Source organism: Gracilinanus agilis, chromosome 2 (assembly GCF_016433145.1).
Source record: "Gracilinanus agilis isolate LMUSP501 chromosome 2, AgileGrace, whole genome shotgun sequence".
Classification (NCBI taxonomy): domain Eukaryota; kingdom Metazoa; phylum Chordata; class Mammalia; order Didelphimorphia; family Didelphidae; genus Gracilinanus; species Gracilinanus agilis.
The window spans coordinates 54,373,273-54,396,043 of record NC_058131.1 but is presented as its reverse complement, the minus strand read 5'-3'; the positions used below and the strand labels follow the sequence as shown (position 1 = coordinate 54,396,043).

Below are 22,771 nucleotides of genomic sequence, written 5' to 3'. Positions count from 1 at the left end.
AATCATCTGATCTGACTCAGGGTCTGCATAGAAGTAGGATCTCCAATAGGTCGATATAGTGAATGAAGATTGCTGGCTCATCTGCCACCTCCATGTTTTCTGCCTCTTGGCTTATGGGAAAGAGAGTTCAACCAACATGTGCCCCACTCCTCTTTCCCATCAGTGATTGGAAAATTAATAAAAAAAGAGGGGGCCTCCATTCTCAGAGAGGGTTAGGGCCATGACTTGGATTCAGGACGAGGTGAGCTAATGTTCTACCATGGACAGTTACCAAGCTGTGTGTTTCTGGGCAAGACATCTAATCTCTTGTTCCTTTATCTGTAACATGAGGAGGGAATGGACTTCCAAGCCCCTTTCAACTCTAAAGTAGGGTTCCTATGACTTCATTCAGGCACTTATACACTCAGCTTCCTTTTTCTTTTCTCACATCAAACAAGAGAAGAAATTAAAAATGCCTTCTCAAGAGTAAGGTAAGAGAAGACAGCTAGTGGATAGAGAGCGAGGCCCAGAGACAAGAAGGATTTCCTGGGTTCAAATGTGGTTTCAGATACTTCCCAGGTGTGTGGCCCTGGGCAAGTCACTTAATCCTCATTGTTTAGTCCTTATCATTCTTCTACCTTGGAATCAATGTACAGTATTGATACTAAGACAGAAGGTAAGAGTTAAAAAAAAGAGTAAGGTGGAAATCATATGGGATTGAGGTCAGAAGTCTCACATTCTAGTTTTGGTTTTGTAACTAATTATCTCCTCCATTCAATACTTCTTAGGATCTTAGGACTTAGAGCCAGGAGGGACCTTGGAGATCACCACTGACTCTCATTTTGTTAGTGAATAATCTGAGATCCAAAGAGAGGAAGGGAATTGCCCAAGCCCAAATAGCTAGAAGATGGTGGAACTTGGACTTGGCCCAAATTATTTTGACTCCTGAAACAGTGCTTTTTAAATATTAATTGCCTGATAATTAATGGATGCTAATGCTGTCTACATAGTGGGGCCCAGAGAAGGAAGAGGGTGAAATGGGCATCTTTCACTGCAGTGGGAGATTTTTAAGTGGCAAGACTTCAGGAAAGAGACAATTAGTTGAGCCCTACCTAGTCCCCAATTCAGTTTTACAGGTGAGGAACTGAGGAGTTGACAGGGAAAGAGACTTGCTCAAGGTTCAAGGATTATTAATGGCAGATTCTTGACTTCTAACTCCAAATTCAGTGCTCTCCATAATAGCATGTCAATACAGTGAAGTCTGATCATAGTGGCAGCTCTGCTAGGAGATTGGGGGCACCATCCAGTGAGAATGGGGCTATTATTTCAATGTACACAGTATAGAGTTTGGGAGGGTAGGTAGAGATGAACATGGGCACATCATCACTACTCACAGTGTTGGGACCTAAGTCTTTCTTCCTTTCTGTTTTCATTGTGAGGAAAAGTATCCACAATAGTCCATAAAGGTCCAACCCAAAGCTCACATGCAGGGAAACTCTAGAATTGAAGGAGTCAGCCATAATGATGCTGTGGTTAGATTCATCCCTGGGCTCTCTATCCATCTGAATTGTGCTGGGTGAGCCTACAAACCTTTCCCTTGTCCTTAGGGAATGGAGGGGTGCTCTATGGAGATTATTCAAATGACTAAATGACTCCCTTCCAAATTCCATTTTTTGGGATAATAAAGAATAACATAACTTATAACACTTTATATATTTATTTAATGTTTATCTTTTAGTTTTTTCCATGCCTTTTTATTTAGATATTACAATAATTTCTTTTTTAATCCATATCTTCTGTCTTAGAATCAATACTGTGTATGAGCCACATGAGATGGGGATACAAGGAAAACTGGTCTGAGAAGAGCTAGGCAATGGGAGGTTAAGTGACTTGCTCAAGGTCACATAGCTAGGAAGTGTCTGAAGACTTGAACCCAGAACCTCTTGTCTCTAGGCCTCGTTCTCAATCCACTGAGCTACCTAGCTCCCTCTTACAGTAATTTCTAAATATACTTGGCTTCCTTCCACCTAGCTTCCCAGAAACAGTTAAGTAAAATTTACCTTCACATGTACCATGTCTAGTGGAGGATGAGACATTTTTCCTCCATGGTGCTCAACGATACAAGTGAAACAGGCTCCACTTTTATAAGTCTTTTTGCTCAAGGACTGAACATCAGACCCTCTTTACTTCCAGTGGTCTCTGGATCTCTTACGAAATTCCAAATGATTTCTGTTTCTTAGTTCTTTCCTCTATAAATAGGTGGCAGCTCACTACTTCCCTCCCTAATGGAAAGAGGAGGTAATAAGTATTTATTAAGTGCTCACTCTGTGCCAGGTACCTTGCTAAGCTCTTTTCAACTATTTTCTCATTTGATCTTTACAACAACTCTGGATGGGAGGTGCTGTCATCCCTATTTGACATTTCTTTCTCCTCATCCTCCTCTTTCTCTTCTCCTTCTCCTCAGAGGGGAGGTCCTGGACTGGTGAGCTACTCATTGTCTTTTATCCTTTTTGAGTCCTCCCCGAGAAATGACATTCTCTAATTCTCCCTATTTTGATGATTCTCAGAATGTTTGGATTTGGCCAGCAGCTTCCATGCTGCTGGCTTCAGTGCACAGGTTGGCCCCGCCTGGGAGGCTACTGACCACATAATGGATGCTGTATCTTCCAACGGGCACTTGCTCTCAGCTTTGTGTAATTAATGCTGTGTGAAGCACTCTGGTTGATTGATTAGGCAACCATTGTTGTAGTCAAGCAGAGTGTTATTGCATGGGCTTTTTGTAGGGGGTGGCTATGTCCAGAGCAACTCACATACCCAGCTTTACGCAGGGATGCCCTCCCACTGTCCCCCGTCTGGTCCAAATAGCCACCAAATGCCATATCCTCATTTTAACTTGCTTGTCTCAATGGTATGCCCTTGGCTCTCCAACTCCAGATGGCTCAGGTTGAGGCTTTGCTCCAAGAAGGGTACAAGACCAGAGGATCGTTCCAATTTGATGTAGATCTTAGAGATCACCCATCCCATCCCATTCCCCTCATTTGAAAATGTGGGAGTGGAAACACAGAAGAAAAACAACTGCTTGAACACTTGGGTTGATGAGGACATGATTGGGGATGTAGACCCGAAAGGACCACACCAATGCAACCATTAATAATATGTAAATAAGTCTTGACTGACCACACATGTTAAAACCAGTGGAAATGCGAGTTAGCTACGGGGGGTGGGAGGGGTTGAGGGAGTGAAGGGGAAAGTAAAAACATTAATTATGTAACCATGGAAAATTTTTCTAAAAAGAAAAAAGAAAAAAAAAGAAAATGAGGAAACTGAGGTTTAGGGGAAGTGACTTACCCAAAGAGAACTCACAGAGATTGTTAGAGGAAAAGCCAGAACTAATAATAAAACATGACATTTTAAAACAGGTTTTTCTGAAGTCTTCAGAATAAATGTACATTTATCTCATTTGATCTTTCTCTTCTAGACCCTGTGAAGTAGGTTATTATTTTCAGCTCTGATTTACACCTATATGAGGACTTTGATGCATTTAATGACTGGTTTACGGTCATGTAAAGGGGCAGCTGGGTGGTACATTGAATACAGTGCTGATCCTGGATCCAGAAAGACCTGAATTCAAATCTGGCCTCAGACACTGTATGACCCTGGGCAAGTCAATTAGCCTTGTTTGCCTCGGTTTCCTCATTTGTGAAATACACTGGACAAGGAAATGGCAAACCACTTCAGTATCTTTGCCAAGAAAACCCCAAATGGGGTCACAAAGAATCAGATACAACTGAAACAACTGAAGCACAACAAAAATGTTCATACAGCGAATGTGTGACAGGTGGGGTTTGAAACCTTAATCTTTTTGACTCTTTAAAAATTAAAAAAAATTTTTTTTGTTAAAACCCCTACCTTTTGTCTTAGAATCAATACTGTCTTGGTTTCAAGACAGAATGGTAAGGGCTAGGCAATGGAGGTTAAGTGAATTGCCCAGGATCACACAGCTAGGAAGTACCTGAGGCCAGATTTGGACCCAGGACCTCTCTTCTCTAGACCTGGCACTCTTTCTACTGAGCTACCTAGCTGCCCCCACCTTTCTGACTCTTAAGCCATGCACTTTAGCTGCCTCTGTGGACACCAGCTTTCAAGACTCTCAGACTGGTTCTCTTTTGATCCCACCACATTGCTCCTTTATTATGTCCCACATGGCTCAGAAGGTCCAGACCTCATTACTTTGTAGATAATCAAAAACATGAGTGAAAGAGGTTGAACCGGATGTTCTAGCAGGCTCCCATTTGGATAATTACCAAGTTTGTTTTTGAATTTCTTGTTCTTGCCCTGAAACATGCTATTCTCTCCCTATCCTGAAAGGGTGAGATTTGATATTCCTCTAAGATAGCACTGGGCTCCATCCTGAAGTGGCACACACCCAGGTAAGAGGGCAATGGATAATAAAGCTGGCTCTTTTGGGCAGAGACCACTTACATCGTCAGTGTTCTGGAAAATCTGAGCATTCATGGTAATAATGCCACGCTGGGTCAGCTTTATGCTCTGGTCTTTCTGCTTCCAGTATGTCATGAAGATGACTCGTAGCATTGTCACCCTAAAATCACCAGCTACTGGACTGGTGCAGGGTGAAGCATCTGGTAGTGTATCAGCCTTCTGTTATGGGACATCCCTGCAATGGACCTTTCAGGGATTGCTCTGTATAAAGGTTAAATTGAGATTTTGACTAAATAAGAGAGTTATAAAAAGTGGTTGCTGATTATTATTCCTTAAGTCAGGAAAACTATTAGCAGTTTTAAACAATTTTGTTTAATTGGAATATTAGTAAAAAGAGGAAAATGTGGAAGGGAAAGAGGTAAGGAGACTGCCTAGCCTACCCTAAGTGATGATCCTGTGAAATGAAGCTCGCTCCCCAACAGAGTTCCAATCTTACTAGCAATCTGGATAGGATCCAGGCAAAGTCCCAATGCAGAAAAACCCTCATGAGCTAAGCTCACCGAGGCAGCAGTGAACCCAACAACAAAGGCTCTGACTCCAAGAAACTCCAAAGCCAAAAGTTGAAGTCCCATAGGCAAAAACTTTAGTCAAAAAGCCCATAGCTCTAAGCTGAAGTTGAAGTCTAGAAGATCCAAGGAGCAGAGACTCCAAAGAAGAACTCCAAAGGAGGAGCCTCAAGGAGAAGATCCTTGGAGAGGAAGTTTAGGACTTTTTATAGTCCGTTTTCCACGTCACTTCCTGTCCCTTTCCCACTTTATGGGAACCAATTTCAGTCTTTCAATTTGCCTAGCATTGCCCAGGGCCAGGGTAGTGGCCTCTCGAGTTGTCACCCACTCTAGCAAGTGACTTGTGAACTCTCATACTTAGTAACAGGTAAGGTACTAAGTAGGGGTACTTAAGTTTTTGATTGAATAACTTAAAAGTTGCTGATTGATAGAGTTTGATTCACTCTTCACAATCCCCCTGTGATTCTTTGAGAGACTATGAATCATTTAACATAACCAGCTTATACCTCTAAAGATCTTCTAGCTAAAGGTGCATACAATATTGTACTTTCTAAGAGGAAATTACAATAGTTGGAGATAAGAGGGAAATAAAAGAGAGAGAGCAAAACCAATGTTTGCTAGGTGCATTGACAAAAAGCCAATTAGGGGGTAGAACCCTTTGGCATAAGAGTTTACATTCAGAATAAATGTGTTCAACCCCCTTCAGTTCAATAAATTACATCCCAAAGTTCATTCTGGATCTTCTGATGCAGTGTAGGTTTCTTTATGACACTTTCTCCAAACAGTTCATTTTCTTGATTCGGGGAGTTAGCGAGCTTCTTTTCCTGAAAATTTTCTCAAAAAAATTTTTTTAAGTTTTGGATTTTACAAAAATTATACACCTGAAAGGGGGTTGGTTGTTTTTTTTTTCTTTCTTCCAATAAACAATCAGGGTTGCAACTTTGGGTAGTTTTGTCTTGGGATGGTTTTTAGGAGGCAGAGTAGTGTAGTGAGGAGAACACTGAACTTAAGAAGCAGAAGACTTGGGCTGTGATCCTGGTCCTGATATTTCTTAGCAAGGGAAACACAGGAATAAACAATCATTAAGTGCCTAGTAGGTAAGTGCCTCAGATAGGCCGCTAGGTGGCACCATAGTGCACAAGGAGCCGGGCTAAGAGTCTTCTTCCTGAGTTCAAATGCTGCCTCAGATACCTAGTAGCTGTGTGATCCTAGGCAAGTCACTTAATTCAGTTTGCATCAGTTTCTTCATCTGTAAAATGAGCAGGAGAAGGAAATGGTAAATGACTCTAATATCTTTGCCAAGAAAACCCCAAATGGGATCAGAGAGTCAGGCATGACTGAAAACAACTGAACAATAAATTGTGCTATGTGCTTTGTAATATTATCCCATTTTATCCTTACAACCAACATGGGAGCGGAATAGGTGCTATTATCACTCCATTTTGCAGTTAAGGAAACGGAGTCAGATAGATGATGTGACTTGCTCATTGTCACACAACTAGGAAGTGTCTTGAAGCTGGATTTGAACACAAGTCTTCCTGACTCCAGGTTGTTGTACTATCTAGTTGCTTTTCTTGGCTATGTGACTGTGGACAAGTCACTTGACTCACTTTCAAATGGGAATATTTTTCCAGGACCCATCTCAAATGTTTTTTGAATGGGAAGCACTTGTTAAATCTTTTTTTTTAATCCCTTACCTTCTGTCTTAGTAGCAGTTCTGATTTTCATTAAAAATTTTTTTACATTAACTTAGTAGCAATTCTAAGACAGAAGAGTGTGACAAGAGCTAGGCAAGTGACCTGCCCAAGGTCATCTAACTAGGAAGTATTTGAAGTCAGATTTGAACCTGGATCCTCTCAACTCTAGGCATGGTACTCTATCCACTGTGCCATCTAAATACCCCCCCCCCCACACTTGCCAGATCCTAAAGTACTATAACAGTGTGAACTGGTATTTTTTTTTTGGTCAAACGTAAATCAATAGCATCAGGAAAACAAAGTGGACAGAAAAGGAAAGCCCCAGACATGTAAAGCTGGCTCCCACTGTCTCAAACTGTAGATCTGAAAAAGAAAGTCCATAGAAGGTGCTTAGGCAGGGGAAAAGGCAGCTGCTTTGGAATGATTGTCATTTACCCTGTTACAGGCAGGCTCTGTCTATATATTCAAATTAGTTCCAAAGGGCAAGAGAGGAATTAAATTTAATTAAATTACCAGCTGAATCCAGCCTTCATATAATGTGAATACACAAATAACCTGGAATGGAAACCCCACAATCCCGATCAACAACTTATAGTCTTAGAGTACAGCCATGGCCATTGAGGGGTTAAATCATTCCCCTATGGTCACACAGCTAGTTCTGTGTCAGAGGCAGGACCAGAATCCATGTCTACCCAACTCCAAGGCTAATCACTCTGGCTAGTTTATCATAATGTGTCTCCTTTAAGGTCTTAGGGATAGGGATTGGGGCTGTGATTTTTACTGGTACCAGAGCTTTGAGTGAGAAAACTGCCTCTAGAATGCTCCTTCTCTACAATTTATAATCTTGGAAAATGGCCTAAAATATTAAGAGATGATGGCCATTAGCACACAGAAGGACTTGAATCCAAGCAAGTCTTCCTGGTTGGCAAGGCAGCTCTGTATTCACTACATATTCCACACTCTCCTTCTCCCTCCCCCTCCCTCCTTCTCCCCCCCTCCCTTTTCTGCTCCCTCCATCTTTCCTCCCCTCTCTCCCTCTCCCTCTTCCTCCTTCTCCCTCTCCCTCTCTCCCTTTTCCCCTCCCTCCCTCTTTCTCTCTCTCTCCATATATATATAATATATATATATATATATATACATACACACATACATATACCTATATTTGGAACAAACAGCATAGTAATATAGGTAAATAGAAATGTTGTTCAGTCATTTTTAAGTCATGAATCCTGGCCTGCCAATCCACTTGGAATTTTCTTGGCAAAGATACTAGAGCAGTTGGCCATTTCCTTCTCCAGCTCATTTGACAGATGAGGAGACTGAGGCAAACAGGTTAAGTGACTTGCCCAGAGGCCACTAAGTAAGTGTCTAAGGCTAGATTTGAACTCAGGAAGATGCTCTATCCACAGTGCCATCTAGTTGCCCTAAATATATAAATGTAAATAATATGTAAAATATATAAATTTATATATGAAACATATAAATCTATTAAAATATAAAATATGTAAATCCATATAAAATATAAACCATATAAATTGATATAAATATAAAATATAAATTCATATAATATATTGAAATATAAAATAAATACATTTACATAAATATATTAAAATATAGAAATTTATATAAGTACAAATTTATATAAATACATTAAAATATAAAATATAAACTTTATATAAATGCACAAAATTATAAGGGGCTAATAAAATTGGACTGAAATATTACACTTTGCCAGAAGGTGCTTCATTCTCATACATACACGGTCAAAGAATCATAGAATTTAGAGCAAGAGGGACTTTGGAGTTCATGTAGGTTAACCCATTTTACAGATAAGGAAGCAAATTTTTGGCCTCCAGCTGGAAAACTTCTTTAATTTCAAGTTTTAGGGTATATGATCTGAACTTGCTATCTAGTTGATCAGTTTTTCAAATTTGAAATTGTTTATATCGCGTCTGTTTGAAAGGAGATTTATATCAAATGGACGCAATATAAACAAATTCAAATTTGAAAAACCTTTGCATGGTAGCAGATAGCAACGCACTCCAGCTTGATGTGTTTCAGAGTGACCTGAGGCTTAGTAAAATTGGTAACACAGCAATTAAATGTCAGAGGCTGAATTTGCACTTGGACCTTTCTCCCTATAGAATATACTAATATGATGCCTCTTGAAAGGAAGGAAAAATGAACATGATTTCTTACACAAACAACATGGTGGAGTGTCAAGATTTCTTGACCTGGGATCAAGAGAGAGTTGAGTTCAAATCTAGATGCCATCATTTACTAGCTATGTGACCTTGGTCAAACCACCTGATCTCTCAGAGTCTCTGTGTCCTTAGATACAGATATAGATAGATAGATAGATAGATAGATAGATAGATAGATAGATAGATATATAGATATGNATAGATAGATAGATAGATAGATAGATAGATAGATAGATAGATAGATAGATATAGATATATAGATATGAAAATGGAATAGCAACACCTATATTACCTAGCACATAGAGTTCAAGAGAGGATCAAATGAGATAATGTATATGGGGGACTTTGTTAACTTCAAAGTGCTATATAAATATCATCCACTTGAAGGCAGCTAGGTGGTACATAGGGTAGAGTGCTGTGCCTTGGAGTCAGGAAAATCCCAGTTCAAATTTAAATGTAGACATTTAGCTATGTGACTCAGGGGAAGTCGCTTAAGTCTGCCTCAATTTCCTCATCTGTTAAATTGGCTGGAGAAGGAAATGGCAGATGCTAACTGTGTAACTCTGAGCAAGTCATTTCACCTTCTTTGCCTCAATTTCCTCTTCTGTTAAATTGGCTGAGGAAGGAAATGGTAGATGCCAAGCTGTGTGACTCTGAGCAAGTCATTTCACCTTCTTTGCCTCAATTTCCTTGTCTGTTAAATTGGCTGGAGAAGGAAATGGCAGACACTAGCTATGTGACTTGGAGCAAATCATTTCACCTTCTTTGCCTCAATTTTCTCATCTGTTAAATTAGCTGGAAAAGGAAATGGCAGGTGCTAGCTATGTGACTGAGCAAATCATTTCATCTTCTTTGCCTCAACTGCCTAATCTGTTAAATTTGCTGGAGAAGGAAATGGCAGACACTAGCTATATGACTCTGGGCAAGTCATTTTACCTTCTTTGCCTCAATTTCCTCTTCTGTTAAATTAGCTGTAGAAGGAAATGTCAAATCCCTCCAGTATTTTTGCCAAGAAAACTCCTAATTGGGTCAAGAAGAGTCGGACATGATTGAATAACAACACCCTGTCTTTGTCTTGTGTGCCCATAGTTGTTGGCAGGTTGTTGCTCCTGTTAGACTGGGGTGCTCCTTGGGGACGGGGACTGTGTTTTTGCCTTCCTTTGCATCTCCAGCTTAGAGCAGTGCCTGGCGTACAGGAAGGGCTTCCTAAAAGGCATGCCCTCACACAACTGCGGGACCGATCGTGTGATTGATTTGTGAAAGGAGTGCAGAGAGAGGGCCAAAACAGTTTAAAGCAGACCGACGTGATTTCTTGCTTTGGCCCTTTTTCTGCGTCCCTTTTATGAATCCATCACATGCTTGGGTCTCGCGGCTGCCCGAGGACTTGCCTCTTCTGTGAGGCTCCTGCCAGCTCTTGGAGGCAGTGGTGGCTCCGGGTTCTTGCTTAGGCAGGAGTCAGATGAGATGACCCAGTGCTGAGACTCTTCTAACTCCAGGATACAGAATCTCTGCATAGAAGTGATCTATTTCTTGGTCTTATTCTTCTTACTGTTCTTGAGGGAGGGGAGCTCTTGAGTAAATAGCGATGATTTAGGTGGACAAACTCATGATCCTTTGTTCTTTTATACTAATATTGCTAGTCTTATGTAGTCCTTTGAGGTGTGCAAAGAAAGCACTTAAAGAATATTATCTCATTTTCTCCTTACAACAATCCTGGGAGGTAGTTGTTATTATCATCCCCATTTTACAGGTGGGAAAACTGATGTGTTATAGAATGAAAAGAGCCTTAAACATGATTTCCAGTACTAACTTTTCAACTTACTCTCTCTAAACCTGTTTCTTCATGAGGGTGATGATATTTGTAATACTTCCCCTACTGACTATCTTAAGCATTAGAAGGAAGAATAAGTAGCCAAGTAGCTTGGTGAATAGAATGCCCAGTCTGGGGTTAGGAAGACTTGAGTTCAAATCAGCCTCAAACACTTATTAACTGTGTGACCTTGGGAAAGTCATTTAATCTCTGCTTTAATCTACTTGAAAAGGAAATGGCAAAATACTAGGGCAGCTAGGTGGCAAGAGTGGATAGAGTGCCAAGCTTGGAGTTGGGGAGACTCATCTTCCTGAATTCAAATGTGACCTCAGATATTTACTTGCTGTATGACCCTAGGCAAGTCACTTAAACCTGTTTGTCTCAGTTTCCTCATCTATAAAATGGGGATACTAATAGCCTGCCTCCCAAAATTGTTGTGAGGATCAAATGAGATAATATTTGTAAAATGCAAAGCCCAATGCCTGATACATAGTAGATGCTGAATAAATATTAGCTGTCTTTCCTTATCTGTCCTCCTAGTGTCTGCTTTTCCAAAATAGATTCCTATTTACTTTGAATATTCTTATTCAGGTGCCTGGCATCTTCCTCTATAGAATGTGACTCTTTGGGGGCAGGTAACATCTCCTTTTTGTATTTGAATCCCATAGAATCCAGCCTGGCAGGTGGAGTGTCCCCAAAGCTTTAGAGATTTGGCAGCTTAAGACTATACTGAGACTTTTGAGACACTGTACAATAGATGCTTCATAAATGCTTCCCTCCCTTAAACCCTTATTTTCTATCTTAGTAACAGCTCTAAAAGAGAACAAGGACTAGGCAAATGAGGTTAAGTGACTTGCCTAGGGTCACACAATTAGGAAGTGTCTGAGGCCAATCCCAGACCTGGCACTCTATCCCCTGTGTCACCCAGCTGCCCTTCTCAATAAATGCTTCTTAGGGGGACTTACGAGAAAGAACACTATCCACATCCAGAGAAAGAACGGTGGGAGCAGAAACAGAAGAAAAACAACTGCTTGATCACATGGGTCGATGGGGATATGATTGGGGATGTAGACTCTAAGCAATCACCCTAGTGCAAATGTCAATAATATGGAAATAGGTCTTGATCGATGACACATGTAAAACCCAGTGGAATTGCGCATTGGCTATGAGAGGGGGGTGGAAGGAGGGGAGGCAAAGAACATGAATCATGTAACCATGGAAAAATATTCTAAATTAACTAATTAAATAAATAAACTTTAAAAAAATGCTTTTTAGGGGCAGCTAGAGGGGCACTTCCTAGCTGTGTGACCCTGGGCAAATCACTTAACCCCAGATGCCAGCCCTTATCTCTCTTCTGCTTTAGGGCCAATTCTAAGTATTAATTCTAAGACAGAAGGTAAGATTTTTTAAAAAATAAAACAACTGCTTATTGATAGACTAGGTAATGTGATAATTAAAACAGCTAACATTTATATATTTGTCAAATACCTACTGCTTGCTGGGTACTATGTAGAGTCCTAGGGATAAAAAGACAAATTGAAAATCCCTCCTGCCATCAAAGTGCTTATAATCGAAGGGTCAGGTGGGGGGAGATATACCATGGCTTATTAGGTAATGGGGAAAATGTAGTGGAATAAATAGAATGGAGTCAGAGGGCCTGGATCTGAGTCCTAGCTCTATTATTTTGGAGCCCAGCGGCCCCACTTGACCACCTTTTCCATCTCCTATCCCAGCTCTCATGTCCAGTCCCCACCAGGGACTGGATATTGATCCTTCCCCAATAACAACTCCTCTCCTTGTCCAAGGGAGCTAATGCAGGACCCATTGTACCACTCCAAACTCTGGGGCCATTCTAGGGCTCCTTTCTAAAAGTTTCTCACCGGGGTCTTGGCTACCATTTGGTTGAATGTAGAGCCACCAACTACAGTTCTTTTAGTAATATGCCGGCCTTTTTTCCCCTAATGACCACAGAGACTTTCTGCTATGCCCTCCAGACCCCCAGAGATTGCTATCTGAACCGCCAGTGTTATATTGTTCAGTCATTTCAGTTATGTCTGACTCTTTGTGATCCTTTTTGGAGTTTTCCTGGCAAAAATACTGGAGTGGTTTGTCATTTCCATCTCTAGCTCATTTTACAGATGAGGAAACTGAGGCAAACAGGATTAAGTGACTTATCTAGAGTCCTTCAGCTAGGAAGTATCTGAGGCCAGATTTGAACTCAGAAAAAGGAGTCTTCTTGACTCCAGGCTTGGCATTCCATCCATTGCACCATCTAGTGGCTCCATCCTTGTATGTATTTTGTGTTTATTCTGTAACACCTCATAGGTACTTACTATTTACCTGGAAAGAATTTTAAGTATTCTAAGGGCAGGGGCTGTTTCGTTTTGTCTTTGTATCTCCACTCACAGAGATAGAGTTTTCATTCCCAGGCTAGTAACATCTTAGCTACCTCTTGCTTTCCATGCCAGGGTCTCAAAGCCCCTCGTTTGTCAGCAGTGGGCACTTGTCTGCCAGCACAAAGTCTTTGATAGTTCCAATGAGCTGGGTAGGAGTCTTCCAGGACCCAGCACCCCCCACCCCCGATCCCCAGGTTGATTGCCTCAGCCTCAGACCCAGCTTTAATCACCAGCTCAACTTCATTATGGAGATCTGTTACACAGTTCCTTCCATTTCTAAATTCTGTCATCCTATAAGCCTATGATAATTCTCAGTTATGATGATGATGATGATAATTAGCACTCGTAGTACTTTGAAGTTCATAACATGTTTTTCACCCATAGTAATTGCTGTCGTTGTGTGTTCAGTCATGGCTGACTCTTTATGACCCCATTTGGGGTTTTCTTGGCGGTTTGCCATTTTCTTCTCCAGCTCATTTTACAGAAGAGGAAACTGAGGCCAACAAGGTTAAGTGACTTGTTCAGGGTTACACCGCTAAGATACTGGAGCAGTTTGCCATTTCCTTCTCCAGGCCATTTGACAAATGAGGAAACTAAGGCAAATAGGGTTAATTGATTTGTCCAGAGTCACATAGCTAGTAAATGTTTGAGGCTGGATTTGAACTCATGAAGAAGAGTTTTCTTAATCTCAAGCCTAGTGTGCTATTCACTGAGCCACCTAGCTGCCTCAAAAATAGATAGCATTATGAATGTAGTGCTTTAAGGTTTGCAAAAGACTTTACAGATATTATCTCTTGAGCCTCCCAGCAGCCTTGGGATGTGGGTTCTATTATCATCTCCATTTTATAGATGAGGAAACCAAGGCGGAGGTTAATAAGTATCTGAGGTTAGATTTGAACCCAGGTTTCAAATCTAATTGCAGGACTGCCACTCCGTCCACTGTGCCCCTTAGCTAGCTGCCTTATTATCTTGTCTGATTTTCACAATACCGTGAGGTAGGCATTACAAGCACAGTTATCCCTGTTTTTAAAGATAAGGAAATTAGGACCCAAAGTGACTTAGTAACTCGTCCAGTTTTGCACAGATGGTAAACGATCTAGATGAGATTGGAACTCAGGCTTTTGGGGCTCCAACTCTGATGCTTTATCCATCATGCCAGAACTCTGTCTTCCTGTTGCTGTGGATGCAATGGCTTGAGAGAAGAACAAGGAACAAAGGAGATATGGCAGAGCCAAGACTTGCCATCATAGGAGTTTGTTAGCCTTCCGAAGAGTGGTAGAATGAGCAGGATGAAGCAAGGATGATATTAATGGAGAAAGATCCCACCTGAACACTGTGCCTAAAAACTGCTAGCTATTGGAAACCAGGGAAAATCTAGTCATACTATGCTACCTGTGTGACCCAGGGCAAGCCCCTTCCCTTCTCTGGCCTCAGTTTCTTCCTCTGAAAAGATGAGGGGTTAGACTGAATAACCTTTTAATCCTGTGATCTATCCTTCTGCAAATGGATGTATATATACTTTGTAAATCAACCAAGCACTTCATTAACAAGCTTTTATTGGGTCCTTAAAATGTGCCGAGTGCTGAGCGTTGTGCTGGGTGCTGAAAATACACAGACAAAGAATGAAATAATGAGCTCACGTTCTATAGGGGGAGAAAATAGGTATGACATAAATGTATTTCATATGCAAATGTGCAAAACACAAAAACATATGTGTATACACATGATATACATAGAATCATTTATATTTATACAGATAAACACAAAGCAAATATTTTTTGAAGGGGGAGACGTTAGCAGCTAGAGGCAACAGGAATGACCTTATGGAGACAGCCATGCTTGAGCTAAGCTTTGAAGAAAACTTGGGATACTAAGAGGTGGAGGTGAGGAGAAGAGAATGTATTTCAGGCAGAGGGAACATCCTTGCAAAGTCTGGCAGATGGGAGATGCAATATCATATGTTAGAAACTGCAAGAAGGCCAATTTGGCTAGACCGTGGAGTGCTTGAAGGGGGAGTAACATGTACCAAGGCTAGAGCATCAAAAATTGGAGCCAGGATGCAAAGGCTTTTGTGCCAAACACAGGAGCTTGTATTTGATTTGGGAAGTCATGGAGAGCCATTGGAGTTTACTGAACAAGAGAGTGACAACATGTCAGATCAGTTCTGTAGGAATACCACTTGGGTCACCGTGGGGATGATGGACTGGAGAGGGAAGAGGCTGGGAGACCAATTAAGGAGGTTGTTGCCATGGTGATGGGGCCCTGGGAGGAGAGAGAAGAAGGTTGATGTAAGAGATATTGTGAAGGTAGAAATAAGATAAGAGGGCAGCTAGGTGGTGTGGTGGATAGAGTGCTGGATGTTGAGTTAGGGAATCTTATCTTCCTGAATTCAAATCTGGTTTGCTAGCTATGTGACTCTGAGTAGGTCCCTTAACCCTGTTTGCCTTGGTTTCTCCATCTGTCAAATGAGCTGGAGAAGGAAATGGAAAACCACTTCAGTTTTTCTTCCAAGAAAACCCCAAATGGGGTCACTAAGAGCTGGACATGACTGAAAATGACTGAACAATAAGAAGAAATAAAATTTGGCAATTAATTGGAGATGCGGTGTGAAGGAAAATGAGGAGTCCATGATCCCCTGAGTTTGCAAACCTGGTGATTAGAAGGATGGTGGTGTGATGTCTTTCCTGGATTTAAACAGGGATGTTCAGAAGAGATTTAGGTTTTGAGGAAAAGGTAACTAGTTGAGTTAGAGATGTTTTCAGGAGATTAGGATTAATTTTTATTTAAATTTGGCCATCATCTATGTAAATGTGGCCATTGAACACATGAGAGCTTATGAGGTCAGTGAGAACATTGAGAGATAAGAAAAAAGGGCCCAGGATATGGCTCAACCCATACTTGGGGAGTAGAAGATGAACTGGAATGCAACAAAGGAGATTGAGAAGGAGCAGTCAGACAACCAGAAGAAAGACCAAGAGGAAACAGCATCATGAAAACCCAGGTGACATCCTGGAGGAAGGGGACTTTAGCAGTGTCAGATGTTGAAGAGAGGTCAAGAGGAATGAGAATTGAGAGAAAGCCATGGCTATTTCACGGGATCAAAGATTTAGACCAGTGATTCCCAAAGTGGGCGCTACCGCCCCCTGGTGGGTGCTGCAGCAATCCAGGGCGGGGCAGTGATGGCCACAGGTGCATTTATCTTTCCTATTAATTGCTATTAAAATTAAAAAAATTAATTTCCAGGGACGCTAAGTAATTTTTTTTTCTGGAAAGGGGGCGGTAAGCCAAAAAAGTTTGGGAACCATTGATTTAGAGGTTGAAGGGAGTGTTGAAGTCACCGTTTTCTTTCTTTCTTTCTTTCTTTCTTTCTTTCTTTCTTTCTTTCTTTCTTTCTTTCTTTCTTTCTTTCTTTCTTTCTTTCTTTCTCTCTCTCTCTCTCTCTCTTTTTTTTTTTTTTGCATTTGTACAAAATTTATTCTCATGCTCTTCTTCAGATTATGGGCCTCAGCGTTCCAACTCTTCCATTTTACCGTTACAGAGAAATGAGGCTCAGTCGGGACAAATGACCTGCCCAGTCTCACATAGTGTGATAATGGAAGGATTGGGTTTTGAAATCCAAATCCTTGGATTTTAAATGCATCACTCTTCTCCCTATGACACCCTGAAACTGAGATGTCATTGGCAATCTTGGACAAGGCAGTTACAGTAAACTGTGAAATTCTTGCTAAGTTTTAGTAGTGTGAGGGCTTATTTCATTATTAAATCAAACCTGCCTGATGGTAGGAAATGCCAACATGGTCACCAATTAGGCAGAAGCACCAATATTTATATATTTTAAACCCAATATTTTCTGTCTCAGAATCAAATTCTATTTATTAGTTCTAAGGCAGAAGAGCAGTAAGGGCTAGGCAATGGGGGGGGGGGTTTAGTGACTTGCCCAGGGTCACACAGCTAGGAAGAATCTGAGGCCAGATTTGAACCCAGCCTCTCCCATCTCAAGGCCTGTCTCCCAATTGATTATGCTACCTAACTGCCACCAGCACTAATATTCTTTTTTTTTTTCATTTTATTTTATGTCTTAAAAATATTTCTTTATTTCTTTGTAAATATTTTCCTATAGTTACATAATTCAAGTTCTCTCCCTTCTCTCTTTTGTCCCCTCTCCCAGAGCTGACAAGCAATTCCACTGGGTTATACATGTATTTTCGCTCAATAGCCATTTCCATATTATTCATTTTTGTAATAGAGTAATCTTTTAAATTAAATTAATTTATTATATATTGTATATAATAAAGTTAAATCTTTTAAAACCCAAACCCCAAATCATATATCTATCATATAAATATCAAGTGATAGATCATATGTTTTTCTTCTGCATTTCTACTCCCACAGTTCTTTTTCTTTATGCAGCATTAATATTCTTTTTTAAAAACCCTTAACTTCTGTGTATTGTCTCATAGGTGGAAGAGTGGTAAGGGTAAGTCAATGGGGGTCAAGTGACTTGTCCAGGGTCACATAGCTGGGAAGTATCTGAGGCCACATTTCAACCCAGGACCTCCCATCTCTAGGCCTGACTCTCAATCCACTGAGCTACCCAGCTGCCCCAGCATTAATATTCTTAAATCAAAGGCTCTTAACTTTTTTTGTGTCTTGGACCCTTTCGGTAGTGTGGTGAAGCCTGTGGAATCTCTGCTCAGAATCATGTTTTTAAATACTTGGATGAACAAACATGGGATTTCCAAAGGAATCAAACATACAGCTATCAGCACATGAACAAAAAAGTCCAGGGATGAGAGACTTAAACAGACAGCTTCAGAGATATGGTATTGATTGAGTCTAATCCAGGAAGGTGTTGGGTTGTTATATGACTGATGGACTTTTACTTCCTCATAAAAATTATTTTAAAAATGTGTTAAATGTCAATAAAATTTTAATAATAATTTTTTGACATTTTGTGATCCATGTTTCCCTCCCTTTCACTTCTCCCCCATCCCCAAGTCCCCAGGTAATATGATACAGGTTGTATATGCTGGATCTTTACTTCCACGTCAAGGTGTGTGCTCTGTGGTCCAGTGAGTTGGCAAGTGACTTGGATAAGTCAATTCTTTGGTCTGCCTAATCCATCTAAGTCATGTAATTGGTCTTCAGTTTCATTCTAATCATGTAATTTTGTTTAAACCCTTATCTTCCTTCTTAGAAACAGTGTTGTGTATTGGCTAGGCAGTGGGGGTTAAGTGACTTGCCCAGGGTCACACAGTTAGGAACTGTTTAAAGCTAGATTCGAGCCCAAGACCTCCATCTCAGAGCCTGGCTCTCAACCCACTGAGCTACCCAGCTGCCCCTTTATCCATGCAATTTAGGCAACATTTATTAAATTCCCACTATGTGTCAATTATGAGCTCCTTGAGGGCAGGGACTTTTTAAATCCCCAGCATTTAGCACAGTGCCTGGCATATAATAAGCAATAATTGCTAGTTGACTTCCAGACTGAAGTATACTATGCAAGGGTGGGTATAATGGGAAAGAAATATGCAATTATTTAGCATTTACTATATGCCAGGCACAGTGCTAAGCGCTTTACAGATATCGTCTCATTTAATGCTAGGCACTAGCACCTACCACATAGGGTTGTTGTGAGGTTAAAATGAAATATCCGTGAAGTGCTTTGCAAGCCTCAAAGTACCATATAATTATTGACTGTAATTATTATTATTGTCATTATTGTTATTCATGGTCCATGCCTTCAAAGTGTTGTGAGGAAGATTTATTTAGCAAAGAAACGAAGGGAAAGAGACAAATATAAATCTCCAAATAATATACAATCTTTCATAAAAAGCTCACTAGAAAGGTAAAGACCAAATGCTTTGTGAGGTCCAAGGAAGGAGGAAGCTCTTCATTAATATGGGAATCACAGAGCGTTTCCTGGAGAAAGTAGCATTTGAGTTCACCAGATAAAGGAGGTAGAAAGCTATGGCACAGAAGAGAATCCTGAGTGATTGGGCTGGGTCCAGCTCTCAGCCAAACTGAAGATACAAACTAGAGAAGTTTCTGTCTTCTACTTTGTCTATCAGATGCCTTTTCTTCTTCCTCTTTCTACCTGGCATCATCGTGGATTTACACCTGGGAAGCCATCTCATTTTATAGATGAGGAAACTGAGGCTCAGGTCATTTAAGAGATTTGCCTGTGACACATAGCAGAGCTGGGTTCTCTGGTTCTTAATCTCTAATATTTTACCCCCTATGTATCACCCTTAGGTCTTATCTTGTATTCTGTGAACTGTCAACCAATTCTTGCTAGAGAATTAACTGATAATTATAGTTTTAGCTTATAGCTAGCTGTCTAGGGTTTAGAGTTTTTGTATTTTCTAAAAGGGATCGCACCCCTCTTACTGTTTTCCTAGTTATGATACTTTATCTAACCATAACCAAAGTGTCTAGATGAATGGTAGCCAGCTGGGGAAGGACTGATCTGTGGGCAACCTTAATCTTCCCCCCATTAGGGAAGGAATAAATGAATATATTGCAGGCTAACTCTGAAAAGGTTTTCTACCCTCTAGTAGATTCTGATGTACCTGGTCTCCTTGAGGCACTTGAAGGCAAGTAAACTATGTCAAGGCTTGAATAAGGTTGTGGAGAGCTTTAAATATCAAATAGAAGAGTCTATATTAGATTTTAGATATAATAGGGATCCACTAGAGTTTTATTGAGCAGGAAAGTAACATAATTAGAATTAGTCCTTGGATATATTACTTTGGCAGTTCTGCAGTGGATAGATTGAAGTGGAGGAGGACTTGAGGCAGGGGTATCGATTAGGAGACTGTTATAATAGTGATGAAGGCATGAATGACAGAGCTTGCTATGTGGGTAGATAGAAGGAGTCATTGTCCATTTGGTGACACCCACTGGAAGCTATTCCTTTCCTACTTATTGGCAATAACTCCCATAGTTCTTCTCTTCCACCAGATTCTGGTCTGTCTTACACTACTTAGACACTGTGTGACTTTGGACAAATTATTTAACCTCTCTGGTATTTGGCTTTCTCATCTATAGGTCAAGCGTATTGTACTGGATGCTCAATTAAGATCTTTTCTAGATTTAGTCATTAATTTGCTTTGTACTGAGCCTATGATTGCCTTGGGATAGGACTTGCCCTCTCCCCATTAATCCAGATGGTCACCTAAATACTAATTTATGTCATTACTGTCATTAGGAAGAGGGAGAAAGAAAGGGGAGTCTCAGCAAGTATGGGTCTGAGGCAAGACATGAACCTAGGGCATCCTGCTTTCAAGACTGCTTCTTCTACCTACTGTGACACATGCCTTTCATAAAATAAGCCTCCATGATATGTGTGTTTGTCAGTCTATTCAATGGACATTCTTGCCTGACCAGACTGAGTTCATTTGTATGTTTAACTGATTTTTTTCTCCAATGATTTGCCCAAATTTACCACATGTGGGACTGTAGAAATCTTTGTGTTTGGGCTAACTTTAGGGAGAGGTCTCATTTTTACAAGCTCAGAAGGCTACTTTTGCCTCTAGGAGAAAGACGATCTAAGAGAAATATCTAGAAAGGTCCTCTTCTTTCCCTCTTTCCAGTTCATACCTGCTGACCAAGGGATTTTCTATCAATATCAAGAAAATTCCTTGATGTCATTAATCTGAAAGTAATAATCCTGGCACACCAGCCTCTCGCATAGTCACCATCTTGGGCCAGTTCTCATTTAGGGCATGAGCCCTAAAGGTATGGAATTTGGAATTCATACAATGTATTTGAGAGTCAGAGAATAGTCCAGTCTAGGTGGAGCAGAAGGTCCATGGTTTGATGCCATATTCTGGAGGACTTTGTATGCCAAGTTAAGGAGTTTCAACTTCATCCTTTGGTGGGTGGGGAGTAACTGAAGGTTTTTGAATAAAAGAATAAGATGATAAAAGTCCTTCCCCACTCCCCACCCCATTCTTCTTTTCTTCAAAACTTGGTCTCCTTGTTCTAGAGTATTTTCTTTTGCCGTGACTTATCTTCCCTGTTGTACCACACATAGTGACATGACAGCTCACTCATTTATTTGTCTTCTGTCTTTTCCAGGGACATACCAGGGTCAGTGGGTTGGTGGAATGCGCCAAGGCTATGGCGTCCGGCAGAGTGTCCCGTACGGCATGGCTGCGGTCATCAGGTCACCCCTGAGGACATCCATCAATTCACTGCGGAGTGAGCACACCAATGGCACAGCGCTGCACCCGGACGCCTCACCTGCCGTGGCCGGCAGCCCTGCGGTGTCCCGGGGGGGCTTCGTCCTTGTGGCTCATAGTGATGCCGAGATCCTTAAGAGCAAGAAGAAGGGGCTTTTCCGTCGGTCCCTGCTGAGTGGCTTGAAGCTGCGGAAGTCTGAATCCAAGAGCAGCCTGGCCAGCCAGAGGAGCAAACAGAGTTCCTTCCGCAGCGAGGCTGGAATGAGTACCGTGAGCTCTACTGCCAGTGACATCAACTCCACCGTCAGCCTAGGGGAGGGGGAGGCTGAGTTGTCCGTCATTGAGGATGACATCGATGCCACCACGACTGAGACTTATGTGGGCGAGTGGAAGAATGACAAACGTTCTGGCTTTGGGCTGAGCCAGCGATCAGACGGACTCAAGTACGAGGGGGAATGGGCCAACAATAAACGTCACGGTTACGGGTGCATGACTTTCCCAGATGGTACCAAGGAGGAAGGGAAATACAAGCAGAATATTCTGGTGAGCGGAAAGCGCAAGAACCTGATTCCACTGAGGGCCAGCAAGATCCGGGAAAAGGTTGACCGAGCTGTGGAGGCAGCGGAGCGAGCAGCCACCATCGCCAAGCAGAAAGCAGAGATTGCAGCTTCCAGGTAAGGGTGGTTTGGCCATTTGGGGCTGGGGAGCAGCAGGGGAGTCAGGTGTGATGGATGAGGGATGTAGAGAAGTCTTGCAAAGTCTTTGAGTTGTTGGTCATCTCTTGGATCACCTGGTGTGGTTAGAAGCCAATGGGACAGAGGAGCACCTCCCCTTTGGTTATCCTGAAATCATATTTAGGGGCCCGAACAGGACAAGAAGAGTATCCCTGGGCCTTCCTTCCTTCATCAGACAAAAGTACCACCTGGTTGCCTGAATGGGGATGTCTCTGGCAAGGTGTTTGGTTGAGATTGTGTGATTTTGATTAAATCTCAATCCTTGGAAAAAAAGGGTCAAACACTAGTTATTAGCAGAACAGTCTCTGTAGAGGAAAAGAAAGTTTAGAAGGAAATGAGAAAAAAGAAACAAAGAAAGAAAAGTTATTCTCAAAAAACAAGGTTCATAAATAAATGATTAAATATGGGGTCTTGAGCAGGGGGGCTATCAGAGGTCAGAGAAGGAAGCCAGTCAGAATAGTCAGAGAAGGCCCCATGAAGGAGGTAGCACTTAAGATGGGCATTGCCACTTAACTGACAAGTATTTGTTGAAGGTGGCCCATGTGCAAGAGCTTTGCAAAGCATTCGAGATAGCCACTGCCTTCAAGGAGCTCACATTCTAATGGAAGGAAACTACATATATTGGAAGCTGAATAAGGTTTGGCTAGATACAATGGGAGAGAGAGGGAGAGAGAGAAGAGAAGAGGGAGGAAGAGAGAGAGAGAGAGAGAGAGAGAGAGAGAGAGAGAGAGAGAGAGAGAGAGAGAGAGAGAGAGAGAG

The 22,771-nt window shown here is 41.4% G+C and overlaps 1 protein-coding gene across 1 annotated transcript in view; it reads left to right on the top strand.

The window, feature by feature from the left end:
* Window positions 1-4,501: 4,501 nt before the first annotated feature.
* JPH3 (junctophilin 3) overlaps window positions 4,502-22,771 on the top strand; it is a 150,771-nt gene continuing 132,501 nt past the window's right edge. Inside the window, exons 1-2 of the mRNA XM_044659397.1 lie at window positions 4,502-4,622; window positions 21,175-21,952. Of these exons, the coding sequence (XP_044515332.1) occupies window positions 4,502-4,622; window positions 21,175-21,952 (899 nt within the window). The remainder of the gene's footprint in view (window positions 4,623-21,174; window positions 21,953-22,771) is intronic.